General features: G+C 41.2%; 1 protein-coding gene across 1 annotated transcript in view; it reads left to right on the top strand.

Annotated features, from left to right (window-relative positions):
- TAF4B (TATA-box binding protein associated factor 4b) overlaps window positions 1-21,234 on the top strand; it is a gene marked incomplete at both ends in the record, with an annotated part of 78,156 nt that extends 56,922 nt beyond the window's left edge. Inside the window, 2 exons of the mRNA XM_080340579.1 lie at window positions 9,637-9,756; window positions 21,067-21,234. Coding sequence (XP_080196705.1) covers window positions 9,637-9,756; window positions 21,067-21,234 — 288 coding nt within the window. The remainder of the gene's footprint in view (window positions 1-9,636; window positions 9,757-21,066) is intronic.
- Between the last annotated feature and the right edge of the window lie 1,145 nt (window positions 21,235-22,379).

The following is a 22,379-nucleotide window of genomic DNA, read 5'->3' as shown; positions in this document are numbered from 1 at the left end:
GATTAGAAGCTTGCTAATAGAGGAAAATTTAGAACTGAAAGTATAACAAAAAGATGATAATGGAGAACCAGAGGGTTCTGCGCCGAGAATGAGTGTTGGGTGGACTAAATGATGAGATGGAGAAACCTGCAGGTAGAAGATAAGTCTTAAATGTCCTCTAGCTTTGAGACCTCAAGAGTGAGTGAATCAATACACAGTGTTTACAGCAGGTGAAAATCATTCAAAAAATCATGTGTTTAGAAGAACTGTGATTGGTTTTACAGTAACGTCTTGCAAGGGCTGAGCACTGTACTGTTGCGATAATGCAGGTCTGCTGATGGTCATTGAGCAGTCTTCTCACATCTGATAGCATCTGAAACAAAAACTGCAGAATATATTGCTTTGGTGTGGTGTGCTGTAGCCTCTTCTTGACCTTGTAGCAAAAGTAGCCTGGGCTGTGTCTGAAAACAGACATGAAAAGAACTTGGTGCTGGATGCTAGACACCCAGGAACTTCTCTGGGTCTCCAAAAGGCAAGCTGATGTGACTGCACAGGGAAAAGCATGCTCCAGGTATACTAGAATATACAGACATGCATCAATAATTAAGCAAAACAAAACAAAAAAAAATCATTGGAAAAGGAAATAAAAAACCAAATATGATTAAGGGAGTGGAACATCTTTCTTATGAGGAAAGGCTGAGGGAGCTGTGTCTCTTTAGCTTGGAGAAGAGGACACTGAGGGGTGACCTCATTAATGTTTACGAATATATAAAGGCTGAGTGCCACAAGGATGGAGCCAGGCTCTTCTTGGTGACAACCCATGATAGGACAAGGGGTAATGGGTACAAACTGGAACACAAGAGGCTCCACTTAAATTTGAGAAGAAACTTCTTCTCAGTGAGGGTCACAGAGCACTGGAACAGGCTGCCCAGGGAGGTTGTGGAATCTCCTACTCTGGAGACATTCAAAACCTGCCTGGACACCTTCCTGTGTAATATCATCCAGGTGTTCCTGCTCTGGCAGGGAGATTGGACTAGATGATCTTTCGAGCTCCCTTCCAATCCCTGACATTCTGTGATTCTGTGAAATACACACTCCACACTTAGGAAATTCTTAACAAGATGGGCAAAATTAGGAGTCAAGTTGTCACTGCACCCTTCACTTTTTTCATTAATTCTGTGGGGACATAGTTAGTTATATATCAGAGAATGTCAAATAGCAACTGATTTTTTTTATTTTTTTTCCAAATGGATAGATTACTACTGGAAAAAAAATTCTGTTGCTCTCCAAAACATCTTATTGCACCCTCTAGTTCTAGACAGACAATGGACCTGGTCTTGGGGACGTAGCCACATGAGTGCCCATTTCTGCCACTGAGGCACATATGTGGAACATTACCTGAAAAAACCTACAGTATTACATATAGCCTTCTTATAAGTTAGGACTGCATATCAAACCACTGTATGCTATTCTGCCTTTCTGCTGTTAAATCTAAATTACAACAGAGGGAAAAGTCAGTGGAAACTAATTGTATGGCTAATTAAAAGAGTTTGAAAGGAAGCAATTGCAAGAAGAGAAATTGCATTATAGTCAAGAGGAGAGGATGATAAATGTTTAAATATGCAGCCTTCAAATATCAATTTTCCTTAGAGAATGTCCCCCATATGAGAAGTCTGCTATTCAACCACATTCAACCTGTAGGGCAGAAAATTTAGTATGGGAAAGGTAGAGGCTGGAGGCAGTAATGCTCATGGAGCTTTATGACAACCAGTGCGAGAGGCTTGGGATAGAAAACAGATTTTTAAGGTTTATTTTTCATTTTCATCACAAGTTCCTTAAAATGCTTAACAGAATGTGAAAAAAATCGAGTTCTTTTTTTCCAAAGACAATGAAGGGAGAAGAGACTGGGAGCAGTAGAAAACTTTCAAAGCACTAAATGGGGGACTCAGTGAAACCCAGTGAAATGTTGAAAAAGATGCTCAGGAAGAAGAATGAATAGAAAGAAGAGAGAGAAGTCGGTTCAATGGGATAAGCGGCCCCACTTAAAAAGTACCTCAATATTTAGTTCTTCAAAAATTTTCATTAAGAGGCAATAGTAAGGACCCATGTAGGTTTTCAGGTTCCTTTTTCACTGATGCAAGCAAGAAAAAAGTCAATGTTGATATTTGATCACAGGTTTTTTTTACTTACTTTGAATTTTAATATTAATTAATTTATTGTTTAATTTCTTTATTGTGGAGGCTGAAAGAATTGGGGCCTTCTGCCTCTTTTGTATGCTTATATTCCTTGCTTTTTTTCCCCTGCAAGTCTTCTACAAATTCTTGTTCATCTACATTAGTGCTTTTATTACTCCTGATGTACTTATTGCTGGATAAGACACATAACCCTTAGGCATACATTAACTTGTCTTCAGCCTTCCCTGGTTTCCTTTCCTGCCAGTTCTTCTGTTAGTTTAAATATTTATTTAATCTGTCCCATACTCTCAGCCTACAATGTCATATGTGGGAACATCCCCACTTTTTTATTGATATTAAACCCAGTATCATGTACATGTGCTTTTTAGTCTTTCCTTTCTATTAATCACAACCAAGTCCAGATCTGTGGTGTTTCGCTTCCCCATCTGTCTTTGCAGCATTTCTTCTGAGCTCATTTACATCCATACGGCTGTATTTATTTGTTGTTATTTTGCCAATAATATTTTTGGGGTGGGTTTTTTTTTTTTCTAAACATAAGTTCCTAGCCTTTAAATCTGAGCAGTGGAGAAAAGAAATCTCTTAATTTATCTCCTAGTGCTTTAGATATTGAAGCTTCTGCAGAAGTGGGCAGTGGTATAAATGTCTTGAGATGCATGTCATCTGCCAGCATTGTGCTGGACGAGTTCCACCCATTTGGCTTTTCTTTAACCTCAGGCCGGTTACTGCTCTATGAGCCTCGGCTAATATAGGTGCTTAATTTTTTGTCTCTAGGGAAATCTGCCCTGGTAAAACTATTCTTGAGGATCTAGAGGGTAAAGGTTTCACATGCTTCATCTTCTATGAAAGCTTATACCAAATACCCTGTTCTGCCTTGGGTACTTTGTGACCTGACATGAAGGTTTTCTTTACTCCTTTTGAAGGTGAACATGAACACAAGTCTGATGAGGAACAGCTGAAGGAACTGGGGCTGTTCAGCCTGGAGAAAAGGAGCCTGAGGGGAGACCATATCGCTGTCTACAACTACCTGAAAGGAGGTTGTAGCATGGAGGGAGGTGGTCTCTTTTTCCAAGTAGCAAGTGATAGGATGAAAGGAAATGGCCTCAAGTTGCACCAGGGAAGGTTCAGATTGGATATTAGGAAAAATTTATTCACAAAAAGGGTTGCGAAACACTGGAACAGGCTGCCCAGGGAAGTGGTGGAGTCACCATCCCTGGAGGTGTTTAGAAGACCTATAGATGAGGTCCTTAGGGATGTGGTTTAGTGCCAGAGTTAGGTTATGGTTGGACTCGATGATCCTGAGGGTGTCTTCAACCAACATGATTCTAGGATTCTATATATTGAGCTAGGTAGCTCTTCTGTTACCCGCCTTTGATAATACAGCTGCTGTACACACCATGGATTAGCTGGTATGAATTAGTTGACTTTACTTGTAGCAGAGTATACTTTTTCCTTTCTTCAACTGTGTTTAAGGAATTCTTCCTCCAGTGTCTGCATAAGTTGAATTACTGGAGTTCTGATAATGTGAACAACCACATATCATGTACTTGGTAACTGAAAGGATTTAAAGCCAACTTGCAGTATTGCTTTACAAAAACAAGTCTCGGCATCTCATAGCCGAAGTACTTCTTATCTTCTTATGCAACTTGAAATTTAATTTTTAATAATAAAATGCCACAAAAAATGTCATTGGTGTAGTACTAAAATAGACTTTGCTTTTTTTTTGAAATGTGGAATATGAAACATAAGTGAGATAGAGTTCCTGTGAGCAGGAAAAGAAATATTTTTCTCAGTAAAGGATTGAGTGAAGAACGGAGAGGTCAATTTAAAAACCTTTCATTTTGTGTGATTACAGCCATGCTGCAAATGCCATTTCACTATAAGGGAGGACTTTAAAACGTGCCTCACTTCTTGATTTGTGCTGCAGGTCAGATTAACTAAAATGGTTATTGTGCCACCCTAGAGATTCCTGCTTGCTGCAAGACCAGACTTTAAACCCTATTTTTATTATTAAAAAGGCCAGCAGCAACAAAGACTATTTTACAAGTTCTGAGACGTTTTCATAGCAATTTGATCTTTATACACAGGTTTTTAGAACTCTTTGTACTGCAATTCTTAGCATATGTAAAAATTGGAAAGTGGGGAGAAGAAGCCTGAACGTTCATTTGCCTCTTGCCTGGAGAGTGTCCCTTCTCAACACCCTTCTCAAGGGATGAATTTTGAACATGTGTTGGACTCTTGTGTTGTGGTGGAACAGCAGTGTCTTTCACAAGATGAAGTAGGTCAGGTTGAGGGGAAACCTGCTAGTTTGTGGGTCCGATGTATGGGGCAGGTTCCCCCTCCTCCTCTTGAGTTGCCATGACACACTTGTATCTTCAAGGGGAAAAGAAAAATAATGTTTTCAAGATACAGACGTGGGTATGACAGTTCTTATTTGTAGCCTATTTCAGAGACACCAGTATTAGTGAAAGCGGCCCCTAGAAAGGAAGAAATATTAGATGCAGCTTCTCTATGTTATATTTTAATAAAGTGTATTTACTATTATAGTTTAACTGTCTTTCACTTGCTGCAGTGATCTTTCTGCCCTAACTTGTGTGCTACAAAACTGTCTGTTTAAGAAAGATTTGACTGAACATAGTTGCCTCTTGCCCTCTCTTAATCTTGTTTAGGAAACTCCAGCAATAGTTAGCCAGCCAGTATCCTCAGGTATCCCTTGATGTTATCTGCCTGTCTTCCCCTTATCCAGTGCTTTTAACTGCTCATACAATGTTTGGACATTTAATCTCACACTTTTTAATGGAACAAAACTTGATGAAAAGATGATTTTGCTGGCTTCAGCAGGGTAATTTGGATGCCTGCCCAAATGGCTTAATGGGGATCTGTTGAGTCCATTATGGAGATTGAGTGTTTAAATTCATTTGTCTTAATTATCTTCTCAGAAAAATCCCCAAGATGTCTAGAATGCAACAAGACTATGATTTCTTTTTTTTCTTTTACAATAAAACCCAGCTGAGATTCTTTCTGATTTGAAAAATCCTTTGACTGATAACAGGGTGGAAAATGTGTTGGGGAGAATAGATGATGGTAATGACATGCATTTCCAACATCATCTTGGGAACTGCGTGGTCAAAGATGCAGCAATTATGCTTCTAGAAAGCACGTCGTTTTCATACCATGTCATCCCGCCCTTTGTATCGGTGGGTTTTCTGCCAGCCCTGCCCTCCAGCAGCAGCACTCGCTGCTCCAGGCGTCTGTGGTGACAGCATCCATGGTGACAGTGTGTTTGGCCAGCTTCGATTGTGTGGGGAAATGGTGACAGTGCCCCAGTCGTCAGCCAGAGCAGCACTCTGGTGCCTCCCTCAAGAGGCACCTAACCCACCCAGTCCCCTTCACTCATGCTGATGCCAACACAGAGTTCCCTCGGGATTTAATTCATAGCTCTGCCTCTGGTCCTCCGTCTTTACCATGGCTGCTCCTCAACACCAGCTGTAAAAAGGAGAGGAGGCCTTATTTCATATAATTATTTTGGTTGGAAAAGACCTTTAAGATCATCAAGTCCAACCATTAACCGAAGACTGTCAAGTCCAGCTCTAAATCATGTCCCTAAGAATCTCATCTACATGTCTTCTAAACACCTCCAGGGATGGTGACTTCACCACTTCCCTGGCAACCTGTTCCAATGCCTGACAACCCTTTCCATGAATATTTTTTCCTAATATCCAATCTGAACTTTCCTTGGCACAACTTGAGGCCGTTTCCTCTCATCCTATCACTTGCTACTTAGGAGAAGAGACCAACCCCCTCCATGCTACAACCTCCTTTCAGGTAGTTGTAGACAGCGATAAGGTCTCCCCTCAGCCTCCTTTTCTCCAGGCTAAATAAGCCCAGAATTTCAGTGCTGCTTCAAGCCAGTGACCAAATGTTCAGCAGCCACCTGTTTTTGACATGTGTAACTGCAGCAAAGCTGGTTTGTATGTGTTTTGTAGGGGTTAAGGGAGAAGGGGGGATGTGTTTTGTGATGGCTGCCAGGGATGGAAGCACAAGGTTAGACTGATAAAGACTTTTAGTTTTTTTGTTTTAGGTTTAACAGTTTTACAAGTCCTTTTCATTTTAAGTGCAGTGATTCTTAAAAGTAAAGCAAAACATCTTTCCCCTTCTGGCTTTCTTTGCCACTGGAGCCTTTTGGGATTTAATCTTCTCCCAGAGGGATGCCATGTGCTTCGCGTGTTGCAGTGCCTCTTCTCATGCAAGAAAACTGCGGTGTCCATGCAACCACTGTGACAACCGAACTACATGGTTCGCAGGAAGGTGCATTTCTACGGGGATGCTCCCAAGCTGTCTGTAGGTAGAGGTGGCTCCAGGTGTTGGGCAGCTGGGGCTGGAAGTCAGCATGTGCCCCCTTTAAAGAATCTCAGCATTTTATTCCTCCCGATTAATCCAGGGAGTGAAGATATCACAAAAAAGTAGTTTCTAAGCCTCAGTGTTTCACAGAGGTTTATGAAGTTTCAAGTTACTTCTTTGGATTTAGTCTTATTTTTGCCCATTCCTCATTGGTTGCAATGTGCTCCTAATAAATATAGATATTTAAGACTGAGATTGAAGGGAACTTTATCTTAAACATCTTATCCAAGTAGGCCAGCTGGAGGTAATGTCAGATGATTTCAGAACTGTAGTTTTCAAGTTTAAGGGACCTTACTGTCTCTAAAATATTCTTGAAAGCAATAGTATATACTTGGAAAAAGACAAAAAACCCCATTCAGAACTGAAGTAATTCTAATAAATACAGTTATCAATGTTTACGTGGCACACTAAAGCAAGACTGGTGTGAGGTAAGTGAATGATGGTGTCTAGCATTGAAGAAATACTTCTACACTTCTATAAGGAAAAGCCTACGTAGTGTGATGAAAGCTGACTTGCAAATGGTGTTTGTTTTTGTAACTGAACCATGTCTCATCTTAAAAAACCCAAACAGATAACAGCAAAAAAACCCACAACTATTCAACATATGTACATCAAAGTCTTGCATTCCCCAATTTCTGTTGAAAAATCTTGAGCATATGTATATTTTGAGTCTTGTGAGGCAGGATATCCTTTTAGGACTCTTGCACTGAAATACTGTTTTTCTTTAAATAGCTTAACTGGCTGCAGTACTTGATGTGAATCTGCCAGCATCACTAAAGTAAGAATGAGTCTACCAATCTGAACTAAAATAACAGACTTGGCAGGGGGGTGAAGCCAAGCCCCAAAAACCAACCCAAATGAAAAAACAAACTCTTGACAACAATAAAGACACCACTGTTCTGCCCCCTGAACCCATGGTATTTTTTTTTAATTATGGATTCTTAGTGATATAGTAGCAAGTGGGGGATTAGTGCTGTGTAGGTGCTAGGAGCTCATTTCTTTACCAGCTGAATTGTTGTTCTCCAAGTGAGATCTCTAGGAGCTGAAAAGCAAACAAAGACATATTGTGTATTGCAAGCTTACTAACCAAAATATCTATACTGAACGAATGAGGATTTTTTGTTTGTTTGTTTTTTGGTTTTTTTGTGTTTTTTTTTTTAATGAATTGCTGGGTTGAGGGAAGGGAGGAGAGTTGGATGCTTTGCTATAATGATATGGCTGTGCTTTCTTTAAAAGACATGGACATCCATGAATGTAAAGAATTCTCATCCAAAACTCCAGGTTCCAGTATAAGTTGGGGAATGACCTATTAGAAAGTAGCATAGGGGAAGGGAACATGCGGGTTCTGGTGGACAGCAGGATGACCATGAGCCAGCACTGTGCCCTTGTGGCCAGGAAGGCCAATGGCATCCTGGGGTGTATTAGAAGGGGGGTGGTTAGTAGGTTGAGGGAGTTTCTCCTGCCCCTCTAGTCTGCCCTGGTGAGACCACATCTGGAGTATTGTGTCCAGTTCTGGGCCCCTCAGTTCAAGAAGGACAGGGAACTGCTGGAGAGAGTCCAGCGCAGGGCAACAAAGATGATTAAGGGAGTGGAGCATCTCTCTTATGAGGAAAGGCTGAGGGAGCTGGGTCTCTTTAGCTTGGAGAAAGGAGACTGAGAGGTGACCTTATTAATGTTTACAAATATATATAGGATGAGTGTCATGAGGATGGAGCCAGGCTCTTCTCTCTGACAACAAATGGTAGGACAAGGGGTAATGGGTTCAAACACAAGAAGTTCCACTTAAATTTGAGAAGAAACTTCTTCTTAGTGAGGGTAACAGAACACTGGAACAGGCTGCCCAGGGGGGTTGTGGAGTCTCCTTCTCTAGAGACATTCAAAACCCGCCTGGATGCCTTAACCTCATCTAAGTGCTCCTGCTCCGGCAGGGGAATTGGACTAGATGGTCTTTCAAGGTCCCTTCCAATCCCTGACATTCTGTGATTCTGTGAGTGGGAAGAGCATGGGCTAAGGAGCTGTTATAGTTGTGTGTTGGATCATTTAAAAATTAGCATCAAACCTAGAGGTTTGTGGTTAAGGACAAACTCGACCTGTGTAAATAGAAAACCTTCCTTCTCTACAGAGAGAGTGAGCGTGTCCCCTTCCACCCACGCTCCAAGTTGGACAACTGGTGGATCTGAAGGCAGTGTAATTGTATTAGCAAGGAGGCCTGTCCAAGATATTAATAGTAAGTTTATGAGAGGACTTCACTGGGTTGAGCTCCAGAGTGACTAGCATCTATAGTTATTCAATAGAAAGGACTTGTATGTACCTTGGATTGCTCAGATAATTAATCTTCTTGATTATGGGTTTCTCTCTCATCCCAAGTTTACCTAACCCAAGTAGAGGTTGTTTCTAAGGATTTCTTTGTGTTGAACAGCTTTTGGAGATGAGTGAAAATAAATATATGCAGTGTATCTCTAACTTGCTTCAGATATGCCTGAAGATTCAAATAGGTACTGGGAAAAGAAAGAATATTGGTGAAAAGTAAGTGTCCTGGTTCAGTTGGAAAATAAGATGTTTTGGAATGGCAATATTGAGTGCTGGATTCAGGTAATACAGTGTGAAGAAATTGAGTGTCTTGCTTGTGCAGTCATGAGTTGAGATTTTGAATTAAGAATGTGCCCAGTTCAAACAACATGGTAACTTCAATTTTTAAAACTAGTCCAGCTTCATAAAGCAATTCTGATCAATATTTTCTGGTAATCAGAAACGGCAAAGCTTATGAGCTGAGGAGCTGCAGCACGCTCCTGTTAAGGCTCCACTGATACCACAATACTGTCTCTATTAAAAGTGTTACTTAGTACTATCTATAGCATCATTAGTGTTCAGAGCTCTAAGCATGACTGAGTATTGGAATGTCTCCAAAATACTGGAAAGCTGTCTAGAAAGGCAGGAAAAAAATGCTGTGAAATACATTCTTTCAGGGGGGACTGCAGAGTTGTCTGAAGGTGCCATAAGGAGAACCAAGACCTTCAGAATACCGTACACCATAATTAATGTAGGTGTTTTCTTTTTAAATTAGATGCAACAATTGGAGTTAGCACAAATGCAACAAAGAGAAGCCAACCTCACAGCTTTGGCAGCCATTGGACCAAGGAAGAAAAGACCATTGGATTCATCAAACGTTGGATCTGGGCTGGAGGTACAGAGATGACTTTTATGTTGTTGTATCTTCATACTGAATTAATCTTACCGTTCCTTGTAGGAATAAATTGCTGGTTATGTACTGTAAGAAAGCTAGTCCATATATTAGATACTTCAAAGGATTGTTTCTGGTAAATTTGATGGGGATGTTTAATGGTGTGTTATAGGAAGAACTGTGGTTAAAAGCACCGTATGTAAAGGACTGAGTGAAACGATGTCTCAGAGAAACTCCCATCTGTGGTGGAGGGTAACGAAGTTGTGGTGGTCTTCCACAGCAGATAGTGGTCATGACCTCTCAGGTGAAGTCATGATGGCTGTTTGGATGACTTTCGAAATGGCTCTTGTTTTGACATTTGGCTGTGGACTTATTTCCACGCACAATGCATAGGGACTCTTTTCAATTATACTGTGTTTGCCTTGGCTAGACCCCCCAAAAAGCAATAAAGAAAGAAATAAAACCTAGACCGTTTGGTTCCTGCAATGAACCAGGTCACCTTTTCTGGCTCATGCTGTGTAGTAAAAGTGACTGGAAGGTGCTTTTAACAAATCTTGCTCTGAACAAATCCCTTAATGTTGTGCTGGAGATTAACTTTTTCTGGGACCTGGGAAGCTTGTGAGGCTGCACAAGGTGTTTCCAAGGAGACTGACAGCCAACCTCTGTTAGTGATCATCTTGGCTGGAGAAGGAAGAAATCTGTTGTGAGCTGTCGCTCAGGTGTTGTTGCCGGTTTTGTCCCTCTTCCTCATGAAGCCTCAACATCGCTCAAGAGAATGGCTGGTTGGTTGTGACCCAAGCACAGTCAACAGGAGCCTGGAAAGTAACTCCTGTGTAGAAGCAGTGGTGCAAAAGGTTCTGTCCTTTCTGATAAACCTGAAGTCTTTTTCATTCTTGTGGCAGAGGAAGCTTAAATACTCCAGTTTTTTACATGCTGGAGTCTGGAAGGACCTTGTATGAAGTTCAGTTATTTGCAGTTTAAAGGAGATAGAGGTGGCTTCTGTCCTGTATGTTTTTCCCTCAGCCTGGATTGTGATGAAACACCTCACTAAGGAGGTGAAGTAGTCTCCATTTCTCTGACATGGAGACACAATTAGCTCCTTGAGTGCTCCCTGTTTTACTACAAATGAAGGAATCTGTATCTAAACAAGCCACAGAAAGCAGTCCTCCCAGCTTTTGAGCAGCTATTCTTCATTTCTTTGAAGTTTTTTAATGCGCTTTCACATGAAGCTGAAAGTATTGTTGGTTTTGGGGGTTTTTGTTTTGTTTTTTTATAATACCACTGGAAAAACTTGAAAAAATAAGTCTAGCACAAAAACAGTTTTCCCCATCCTTTTCTCCTCTTCCCCCCAAGCTTCTATTGAGTAACTATTCCTGTTCTTCGTAGTGGTTTTCTGTAATTATTGCCGGATTTGTTTCTGAATATTTAACAAATCTGCCTGTTAGGTACATTTCAGTTATTTCTCATCGTCCGCAGTGTGTCTGCTTTATTAAAAGCTGCATGAGATTGTGCCAAAGTAAGACAGATAACAGTGTTGCTAAAGGTGGTGATCCATTATTTACATTGTCAGTTTAAAAGAACCTGGACATAACATGCCTAAAACTGACCATAAACCTTGACAGCATTTCATTGTCACAGATTTACCCACTGTATTTTAAAAGGCTTTTTGTATAGGTGCATTACTACACTGAGTTGTAAGGGTAGTAGATGAAAGTAATTCTGCTGGTGCATCTACTTGTGTTTGTCACATGCAGTCTTGCATTCCAGTGCATAGTCCTTGGGCTTTGTGCTGCCAGAAAGCAGTTCTCTGCAGACCTTTTTTCTCTTTTGTGAAATTATGCAGATAGCAAACTTGAGAGGGATGTTTAGATTTAGACATTTAAGCATCCCAATATATCTGAGCAGGATTTATAAAAGGCTTAAGACTTCTCCTGTAGAATAAGGAATGGTTTTGACAGACACTCTCTAGTTCAAGAGGCAGAACATTTGCAATACATTCATGATAACATGGCAAAACTTCCTGAGCAGTAAACAACATTCCATTCTTCAAAGATGAAAGGAGGTCTTTGAAACTGAAAGCGAGCACAATATGGCCTTAGGCCGATACACATTTGGGCATCTTCAAAATCGTCTTTTTGGGTAACCTGTCTGAGAATAATTTAAACAGGCAGGATGTACTTTCTCATTTCAAATTGCAAATACAGACAGCTTTCCTCTCAAGTAGTCTGAAATGTCAGAACTTCCTGACTATGCAATAGCAAGGAGTAAATCCATACATAATACTCCTGTGACCATTTTTTTTTTAAGCCTAATATCTTGGTAGGCAGGTATGACGGAAGAAGTTATTCTTGAATATGATTGATCCTTTGATAGCATCAAATTAAATAACTGCTAACTGCATTTGAGATTTTGAATAAGATTTCAACTTTCCTTGGATAATGTTCTTTGTACAATGTTTGTATCTCTTACGTCCGGGTTGGAGCAAAGTTGACTCTCTTCAGCTTCTTTTTATCATTGCCTACTGCAATAATTAAAGGAAAGGAATTGCTTCAAGCCATTATTGATGTAAATTGAAGCCCTAAGGTATTTGAGGAGACAGGGAAGAAATCATCAGTTACAGTATGTATTTAAAAAGTGAAACTGTAAGCAAGTTTGTTATCTATTTCCCTTTCTTTATTCAGTACCAAAGTATAATGGGTAGTGAAGACTGAGCTCAGCAGTCTGGGTTGGTGTGAGATCTGCTACCTTCTGGTGCAATAACAGGTGTGAGGGGCTAGGAACAGCATTTTGTTGGTATACCATGTTTCCTTTCTCCACAAATGAGTGTCTGTGTTTAATTGGGATGGTCTTCAGCCCAAGGTATCTGCTTCCTCTGTATTCTGCTATCTGGTTTTGCACCTCTTCTGGAAAATCTTTTTCCTGGGATAGTTGAATGCCCAATTCCTGCACATTCATCCTATCTTGTTCTTTGAAATTCTGCTTTCTTTAGTTTGTCTTTTAAGGAGACCTAGTATGGATTATTTTAATCTGGCAACTAGAACATGAGCATGTGCTTTATAGCTATGAGCCTGCTTACCAGCAGCCACACCACTTTGTAGTGTGACAGGTAGAAAATAAAGAGGTTCTTGCCCAGAGGAGTGTCTGTCAACTAATTTGGACCCTAAAAGCAATATAAAAAGGGTAAACTCTATCTTGCCATGGTTATTGCTTGTATATTACTAAACCTGAAATAGGAGTAGGGGGAAATCCTTGAAGATCATGGGATGAAAAAATGAGGCTAATGCACCAGTCCTGATTAAAAAAAAGAAGGCATCAGTATAATGGGAACTCTTTTTCTCCTGGTTGGAAACACTGGTTTGAGTAGTTTTACATGTTCTCTTCACTACAACTTAACATTTGAATGGTATTGTTCAGAAAGAGTAATTTGAGAAGGCCCTGGTAAGAAAATCCCTCTATTGTGAAAATGTGTTAATTGGTGCTACTTGTATTCCAGAGGTGGTAATATCTTAATCTGTCCCATTCTGGTCCCTCTGGACATTTTTGGATACAATAAGGGCGAGAAGTCTTTGGATTCCATTCATATGTGTTTTTCTGTTTGTGTATTTGTTACCCACCTCTTTTCCTTTTCTGGGGGGCATGTGGTGAACAGTAATGAATGAAAGGGTGGGAAGAATTGAAAAGTAACTCATTTTGAGAAGGGAGAACACTTCTAAAACAAATCACAAACAAGTATACTTGAAGCCACAGACTTATTTCCCCGATTCTGTGTTTTGTTTCACAGTTTTTATTGGTTGGTAACATGCACCGTGATGTTTTCAATGCTGAGAAATAGTGAAAGATTATTTTGAATTAAGTTTTACTGCTTTTTCTGATGACAAAGCTATTTTGGAAACAGCTTTGTCTCATTCTCACTGTAACTGGAGTCTTAGAAGTCTGAAAACCCTTGCAAATATTTAAAACTTCTTTTTGCTGTGAGGAAGCAGGCTGTAGTTCTGAGTCCTTAAACTTTCTTTCCTTCTATCCAAAGGTGTCTCAGCTCCCAGCTCCTCTTTGGCCTTGAATTGAGAGCAGTATATTTGTGCAGTATCATGCAGAAGGGAGGAAAAATAAGTCTAGATACTTTTAGAAAGTAGGGTTTGAAGACTGGCTGTTACTCTTATGGTCAGTTTCTAAAGAGTGTGGTTGGACCATTCTTCTGCTTTATACAGGCAAACTTAATTGAATGCCTGCACTTTATTTTTTTGCATACTGCTTGCTTCTGATCTGTTTTCTGGCTCAGTGGTAACACATTAACTGCTTTGAAGTGATGCATGTGTCTTGCCCTGAAGTGCTGTTGGTGGCATGTCCTTCACTTGGCTTCTTCCAGGTTGGTCATGTTAACTGACTAAGGGGTAAATCTTGTGGGTTTTCTTTCTTTTTGCCTGGTCTGATGGCAAAGGAAATTTCCTCTTTCCAGATACTGCTTTTGGTTCTTCTGTCCCACACCAAGACTGGCTGCTCTGTCAGTACGTGTGGCTCTTGCCTTGCCACCCATAGTCTACCTCTGCTGTGGAAACTGTGGCTACTGCAAGTAGCTGCTACAGAAGTAAATGTATATCCTGGGGCCAGTGCAGAGCCATTCAAGTACTTTATTTCTGTCAGATTCCTAGCTCTGACCAACATGCATAAAATAACGTGATACTTCCAGAGTGACGCACATCTAATGCAGCAGTCCACAAATAAGCTTGTCTTCTCCTTCTGGGAAGAAGTTTGGCAAGAGGAAATGGGAGAAATGTCTTGTTTACCACACTGGTCATTGTTCCATTTTTATTATTGATTGTGGGTGGAGAAAACATGCTTGTCCTCTTTTAGGGCTAGCAGGTCTCTGCACATCTGACCATTGTTAGGAGAACTGAAAATTACCCTTCTTGCCTTACAGCTTAGGATGCTGGTATGCATGTCGATTAAACATATTCTGTATATGGTGCTTGTTTAACCTTTGGAAATGCTCTTTAGGCTGACTCAGGAAAAGCTACGCCTTTGAGCAACAAGTCTTTTTCTGCAGAATGAAAGAAAATCCTAACTCTTCTAAATGACCAAGGAAGAGAGGTGTTTTCTTTTTTCCACTGTGTTATGATCGAATCGCTTCCACTTCTTTGGCATTTGCAGGAGGGATATGTGGTAGTTGAGTGCGTATGTGCCTTTACACTCTTACAAGCCGTAGCTGTAGAAGTTACTGCTGCCTTTTTGGCCATAAGCTCTTCTAATGAGAGGGCACACTAGCATAATTCATCAACTTTAGTACTGGTGTTAAGGAAGTGACTGTATCTAAATGTGAATTTAACGCAGAAGTTGGTTCTGCAGTGACTGACAATAGGTTTGCTGCTCTCTGTATGTATCCATGGGGTGCAGAGGAGCTGCTGGCTGGTGCATGGCATTGGTACGTGATAGCCTGCTAAAGTATTTTCTTAAAAGCTGCAGAAAATGAATTTAAAAGCAATAATTTTAAGGTGGACCTAGACTACTTGCATGTAAGTAGGTGTTCAGAGCCAGGCCACAAAATCTATTTCTCCATCCAAGGGGTTTCCCTCTCTTTCTCTGTGTCTCTTTCTGTCTCTACCACCCCTTCCCCCATCCTATAGGTCTAAAGTGATACAGGAGGAGTTTTCTTTTTTATACTTCGCATATGCTTAATATATGCAGACCCTTGATTTCAGTTTCTGGTTCTCATTCAGGCTATCAGACAATTGAAGAGTCAACAGTGTGGTCATACCTTTGGGGAAGAGGGGAGCTAAAAGTATTGCTGCAATTATAAAATATGGCTTCAGCATCTCGCTTATCTGCTGCAAGACCTAAGCGCAGCCCTGTCAGCTAGAGAGTTTCAATTTCAGTGCTGAATTTCCTGGCTGCTGTCAGTCTAGGCCATACACTTGATGTGAATTTTTTCCCATGTAAACAGGCAAAAATATTCTTGACTGCCATTCACACACTTCAGAAATACAGTTCATTGGCCCGTATCGTGCCTTCTCCGTGCTAGAGATGAACTTAATTCTTCTTATGTGCGAAAGATATCTGCAATTTAAATGACTAATTGCATTGTAGCTTTAGGCAGAACATATTGGTAGTGCGCAAATGTTGATGACATGTGAAGGGTCAAGAGATTTATAATTTAGTTGACAATACATTGCTTGAAATGATGTGGCAAAGAGCCAGAAAATTTCAGCTTAATAATTGTCTATTAACTAACATGACATATTTGTATAGTATTCATTACCTCCAGGTACAGATTAAGCATCTGATGTAGCCATACGAAGTGACATGCGTACATGAATCTTGGGCATAATAGTGAATAAACTGACATTACATTCGCAGTGATTTGTTTCAATATGTAAAACATGCTGTTGCCTACATTTGAAAGGACTTGCAGGAATGTTGCAATGAAATCTGAGGAAAAATGCAGAGTTGAATAGCATTCTCTATTATATAGATCTTACAGCTTCGTGAGACTTCTTTGTAGACTACAGATAACATCATAAATATACATGTTTGTTTTCAGCTGCATGAGAAGCAGCCTGGAAATAGAGATCTAAGCCTTTCAGACATTGGCTTGATCTATCCTAATGGTCTAGAACAGCAGGAATAGTTTACATTTGTACAGTCCTAAAATTACATTAGGTCCTTTGAAGGCAACTGAAAGGCTGATGTGACCCCCGTGAAAATGAGTTTGACACCCCTGGTCTAGAAAAAAAAAATCATTAAAACCGCAACCACCTAACACAACCAACTTTATTTTTTAAAAAAAGAATTCTATAAATATTGAGTAATGTATTGAGTAATTGTGAATATGGGAGTATTTCTGTCAGACTGAGGCTTGTTAGAATAGGCTGGCTTGTCACCCAAGTAGTATCAACTTCTTACGCTTTGTTTTCTCCAGCCTAAATTAGGCACTTAATTGTCTGACAGGGTCTCTTCCTTCCCCCTTGCTGCTGGGGGAGACCCAGGAAAGTGTTTGAGCACTCTACAATCGCTTAATGGATTTTTAACCTTTTTTCCTCCTGTGAGACAGGAATGTGTTCTGTGTTGTACAGCTGGGAAACTAATGTACAGGGTACAGTAGATATCAGAGACCTCAGTGACAGAGCTGGGGGTTGAACCTGGATGCTTTTGCTCCAGTTCGGTAGGTGCTCTTACCACCTTGTAACAACATCTCTGCACGCAGCTGTAATTTTTCACTGTTTGGAGATGTCATTGAATACTGTCTTGCGACTTTGCTTCCTTCTGCCGGTGGTATTTTTATAATGCACAGCAGAGCTGCAATGACAGTTTGCTCTCTTGGGATCTTGGCTCTGAGTCTGGGATGTGTTTATGCCACACCAAAAATCGAAGTGAGAACTCTTGGCTTGACTTTTGACTGAATGCTTTGCACCCCTCAAGTGTCCGCCTCTTAAGAGTTTTAAAATGTGATTGGTATGAAGCTGTTGAATTTGAGAAGAGAGCATGTATTCTGCCAGAAACACTCATTGAGCCTGACCCAGACTTGGAGGGAAGGAAGGTGTCTGCAGAGCCCTCTGATCTTGTGTCAGGGCCCATAGCATAGTTCTGAGCAGCTTTGATATCCTTGTCAGTACCCAAGATGCAGACTTGTAGATCACATGCTCCAGATACCTTTCAGAGTAAGAATAAGGTGACAATGGTAGCTCAGGTAAAAGAAGAGCCTTGTTGTGAGCTGTGGCTCTCCTATCAGCTTCACTCGTGCCTTTTCAGAGTTAGTATTTAATTCTTGGTCCAGCCACTGGAGAGAGCTCTAGAGATCTTAAAGACAGGTTTTGGGAGCAACCTCCCAACAAGACAAGCTGCACAGCAGGCATGGGACTGCTACAGGAGCTCCATCATGTCTTCTGCTGCCAAGATCACAGAGAATAGCAGATCTCTGGCAGGTGTATATAAAAGGCTCTGAGGATCAAGCAAAGGCGACAGTGTGTTGCTTTGGCAAAGCTGCTGATTTGATTCAACTCTGAGGAGAGGCCAAAAGCAGGACTGCAGCTGTTGTGGATTCACAGGGGTGGTTTTAAGCCAACTGGTGGTCTCTGTACTGTGAAGGGTAGTTTCCAATTGTGCGTAGTCCCATTGTCACAGTACCTTACCTGGCCATTACAGGGTCTGTCAGCTGGGCTGAAGCTGTTGTTGCTGTTGTAGCATGGCTGCTGATACCCAGGTGGTATCTATGCTGGTAGTTACCCATCTCGGGCTGTGTGTCTCTGCATCATTTCTCTTTCAGAAGGAAAATGGCATGCTTGGGGCTCAGTGAAAGACAGGAACTTCTTGCAGCCTCCACTGTGGAGAAGAAGAGTGTTCCTGATGTAAAAAAAAAAAAAAAAAAAGTTAGTTAAGCCACTAAAATTAGATATTGCAGAAGGGGGGTACAGCCTGGTTGCAGTACACTTTGCTAGAATTGGTTCTGCAGGGATGCATTTTATATTCACCTGTCTTTGTACTTGTCTGTGCCCTGGTTGCAAAGCAGCATTTTTCACTTCCCCTCAGAAGAGATTCACAAAGCTGTCTTAGGGTAGTCTGAAGACTTTGGCAGTGAAGAATCCCCCAAAATAGCAAGATGCAAGTGGTCACTGCCCAACTAGGAGGAATGTAAAAGAGCCAAGGAGTAGGCTGGTGTTTTTCTAACCAGGGTATTAAGGTCTCAAAAGTAGTGTGGGGGAACTTCTGTGCAGGAAGGAGTATGTGAGATTTAAAGGAGGGTACTGCTGACTGCCTAGGGCCAGACAAGTTTGACCTGCTGCCCAACAGGGACTTGCTCAAGAGTAGGCTCTGAGAACTGAGCAGCAGAGGACCTTCCCCTGAAGTGTCCCTGGTGTGAGCTGGAGAGCTCAGAGTCTGGCGCTTCTTAAATAAGGTCTTGGATGTTAACAGAAGCACCTGTGATGATTCATTTTGATGCACAGATGTCATCTTCAAGTGTTTTCACTTCTGGTTCTTTAAATGTTCTATTACAAAAAGACAGGCAGTACCTCACCCTCCACATCTTGGTCCAAAGTCCAAAACAAAACCATAAAAAGATCCATGTTTTGATGCAGCTGTGGAAGACAGAAGCTAAAAGGAATTGGTACTCATCACTGTATAAATTGTGTTGAGAGACGCACGCAGGAGGCTCTGTGCAGCCAGGCATATGGTGCTGGGTGAGTTCGCCAACCAGACGAAGCCTGTCTGCTGTCCCAGTCTGGACTGGAATGACCCAGGCTGTCTGTTGGCTTCTTTAATTTGAAACCATCTGCACTTCGAGAGAAGGATCTTTTCTTTTAACTTGGATGTGGTGGCAGCTGTCGGTTTAAGTATGTTCAGTAAGCAGCCGAAGAGTCCCTGAAATGCTGTGCTCAGTAGCTCTGATAAGCTGGTGTGATGTTACATGAAACTTAAAAGTATGAACCGGCTGTCTTAGCAAACAGAACTCCAGGATAAGCTTGATTTCGGGCGTGATATTACAGCATAACATTGCTTAATGGCTCTGCACTGGGCATGGGGTAAGAATTTAAGAAGAAACAAGCGCATAACTGTCCCAAACGCAGGCAGCTTGACACTTCTGTCCTGTTGTATAGCATCTTGCAGCTACAAAGTAGGCTGGAGGATTTGTGCTGTCTGCCTCCTTTTTGTAAGGGGGTGAATAGAGTTGAGGTGGCTCTGTTTGGTGTCTTTTTAAAGGTAAGACTTGTAGTCTAATGACTATTTAGAGAGAAAATACTTTCACCTCCATAAAGTTCTTTGAATTATAAAGGACATTGCTGTTGGGTTACTGAAAACCCTTGGGGTTTGTTTCATTTATAACGTCGCCTCAGGCCTTCTGCTGCATCCTGTTGGATTGACCTCCTTTTCAACCCGTGCTGGCAGCTGCATTGCAGAGCTATCTTTTCCCTGGATCCTTCTGGGTCGTCATATGACAAACTTGAACTGTGACCCTTTTGTGTCTTACCAGGACAGCGGTGCCCTCTCTGTGCAGTGTGGCCAGCAGTCTTCCCTACGCACGCGTTTGTTCCAAGCCATTTAACAAACTGAAAGTTTGAAATGATGGCATTTCGTAGTGTTTAATAGTATCGACTGTAAAGCAAATGAAATGGTGCTGAATACCCTGCATGCCTTTAGTAAGACATACAGCTTCCATTTCTGCAATATGCCCTGGGTTTTCTGTGGCTAGTGTGTGCTCTCTGGTCAATCTCTTCATTTTTTAAAATAAATTTCAATGCCTGCCCCCTAACAAGGGTAGCATTCGCTGCTATAGATAGTCCAGCACTAGTATTTGTTTCTAATATATGGGGTTTTTTAACCAGATTTCTCTAAGCAAAGTGGGCAAAGTCATTTTGCTAAAGTCTTGCGGAGAGGGTTAGGGTAAGAATTGATATAGTTAAAACGGCATCCAAGCAACACCATCTCCAAGTGGTGTTGATGCTGGCAGGCATTGCCTTGCTGAAGTTACAGAGACTGAGCACTCGTATTTGTACAAATTGCATTCATTACCAAGAACCCTCCAGTAGTGATAAGAGACTGGCTGTGTAGCATAGATTGGCTCCAAGATAAGTAGCCGGTCTATTGTGCAGCTCATGGTAATCTTCTTCCTCCCCACCCCTAATAATAAATCTTGGGGCATTTTGGAATGCGTGGGGGTTGCTCATTCCAGTAGCCTGAATGTATAACTACTAAACATCATCATCTCCTACCTATTGTGCTTTCATAACCGAGCAGGGCGGCCAACTGAGATGGGTAGGCGCAGATACAGCGTTCTGAACATGCGGATGCTTCGGCTGTGCGTATTTGTTACTGCCTTAAAGGACAATTCACAGGTGATAGTTGGGGTAAGAGTTTCTCCTGGCTGTGTTTCAAGGCTAGAGCCTATTCTCAGTGATGGTTTTCTTCAAGAGATGCGAACATTTAGAGCTTGGGGGGTTTGCAAGTGTGGGAGTAAGAACCGTGCACAACCTGGGGCTCTGCACAGGAACTGTGGTCGGTACCTTCTTTGTAGTTAGCTTGTCCTTTCTTAGAGCAAGTGTCTCTGTAGTATGACTTCAGTGAAGCGGCAGTTATTTATCTTACCATAATAACATAGTTTTAAAGAAAGATAACATTTTCTGGTTGCTTTGACTGAGATAAACCATTAAGTGGCAAGTGCTTGCTTTGTCTTTTAAAGTATCCAATGTGCAAGGACTTTTGGTTTTCAGCTGAACATCAGCAGACTAGTTTAATGCAACAGGCACTATAATCCAATGAGTTTGGTTAAAGACTTGCGTTTATATGGAATTCTAATGTTTTTTTCTCTCCCCCTCCCCCACTTAGGGTTTGAATGGCAATGGAACTGCTCCTGGATCATCAGGTTTTGGCCTTACAAAACAGCTGCTCTGTCCAAGAATAACCCGCGTCTGTCTCAGGGACTTGATATTCTGCATGGAACAAGAGCGGGAGATGAAGCATTCTCTAACCTTGTACCGTGCTCTTCTGAAGTGATTTGAATTTTACATTTCAACTTGCTGTCTACTGCCAAAGAAAACACTGAAGCATTGTTGCACTGTCTTGAAATTCCAAGTTGTGGAAAATGATCCATTGTAAGGATAACTCTTGTTTACAGATAAACATTTTTATTAAATACCTAACTTATCACCTGCAGGGTTTTTAATAATATTTTACTTAAACCAGTGAAAACACTGAACTGTACACACAAGCACCTGACTACCTGCTTGCATTTAACTGTCATGCAGGCTCAGAGGGCTTGATATGTGCCCCTAGTTTATGTATGTCACTTGCTTTAGTACTCCGGAGTCTGCAACATCTGCTCTACATGTAGTGCCTTCTTCTAACCCAACCTTTTTTAGGCAAACAAATAACACTTTAAAGGCACTACATAGCATGGCAACTGTATTTAATCATGAAGCAGCAGTCAGTCAACATGCTAATGTATTGCCTATCTGGCTCAGCATCTCCTGAAATTTTCTGGGTTTAGAATTACAACTGAATGCTTGTTTGTGGAGAGCAAAGTAGCAAGCAAGAGGAATGAGGGGTGCTTTCTCCTCCCCTGGCCTCAACTGCCTCCCCCTTTCCTCTGAGAAACTGACTGAGGGAAGGTGAACGAATTGGTCATTCTTGTGATTGGAGTACATCAGGCAGTGTAGTTAGGGCATGCTTTGATGTTTGAGGGAAAACTTACAGTTACTAAACTTTAATACAAAGAGTGAAAGAGCCTAAAAAGTAGGGGTGAACAGAAGAAACAGCTTATCTTCCTGTAGCTATAAAAAATAGCATTGAAATTGAGCATAGATGTAGAAAGAAGTGAACAAAAGCAACATGTGCTGACTGTAAAAAAGGGAAAACTTGAGATGCATTGAAGTTTTGCAGCTGGATGCTCTCTTAAGGAGAAAAGTGTTTGCAAAGAACAGGATTCACTGCTTTATTTAGAATACTGATTTAATACCTCAGTGTGGTATAACAGGGAAACTTCCCAAATAGAAAGTATTTAGTCAGTTACCTGGTTTCCCTTCAGTGAGGAGGACAACTCCAGATTATTAAGACTCCTAGAATAGATTCAAAGGTTTTCTCTCTACTTGCTGGTAAACACTGCCTTGCGGTGGAAGGAAAACTCCCTGGGTCACCCTTCT

Source organism: Nesoenas mayeri (genome assembly GCF_963082525.1).
Source record: "Nesoenas mayeri genome assembly, chromosome: 2".
NCBI lineage: Eukaryota > Metazoa > Chordata > Aves > Columbiformes > Columbidae > Nesoenas > Nesoenas mayeri.
This window is presented reverse-complemented; position numbering and strand designations above follow the sequence as displayed.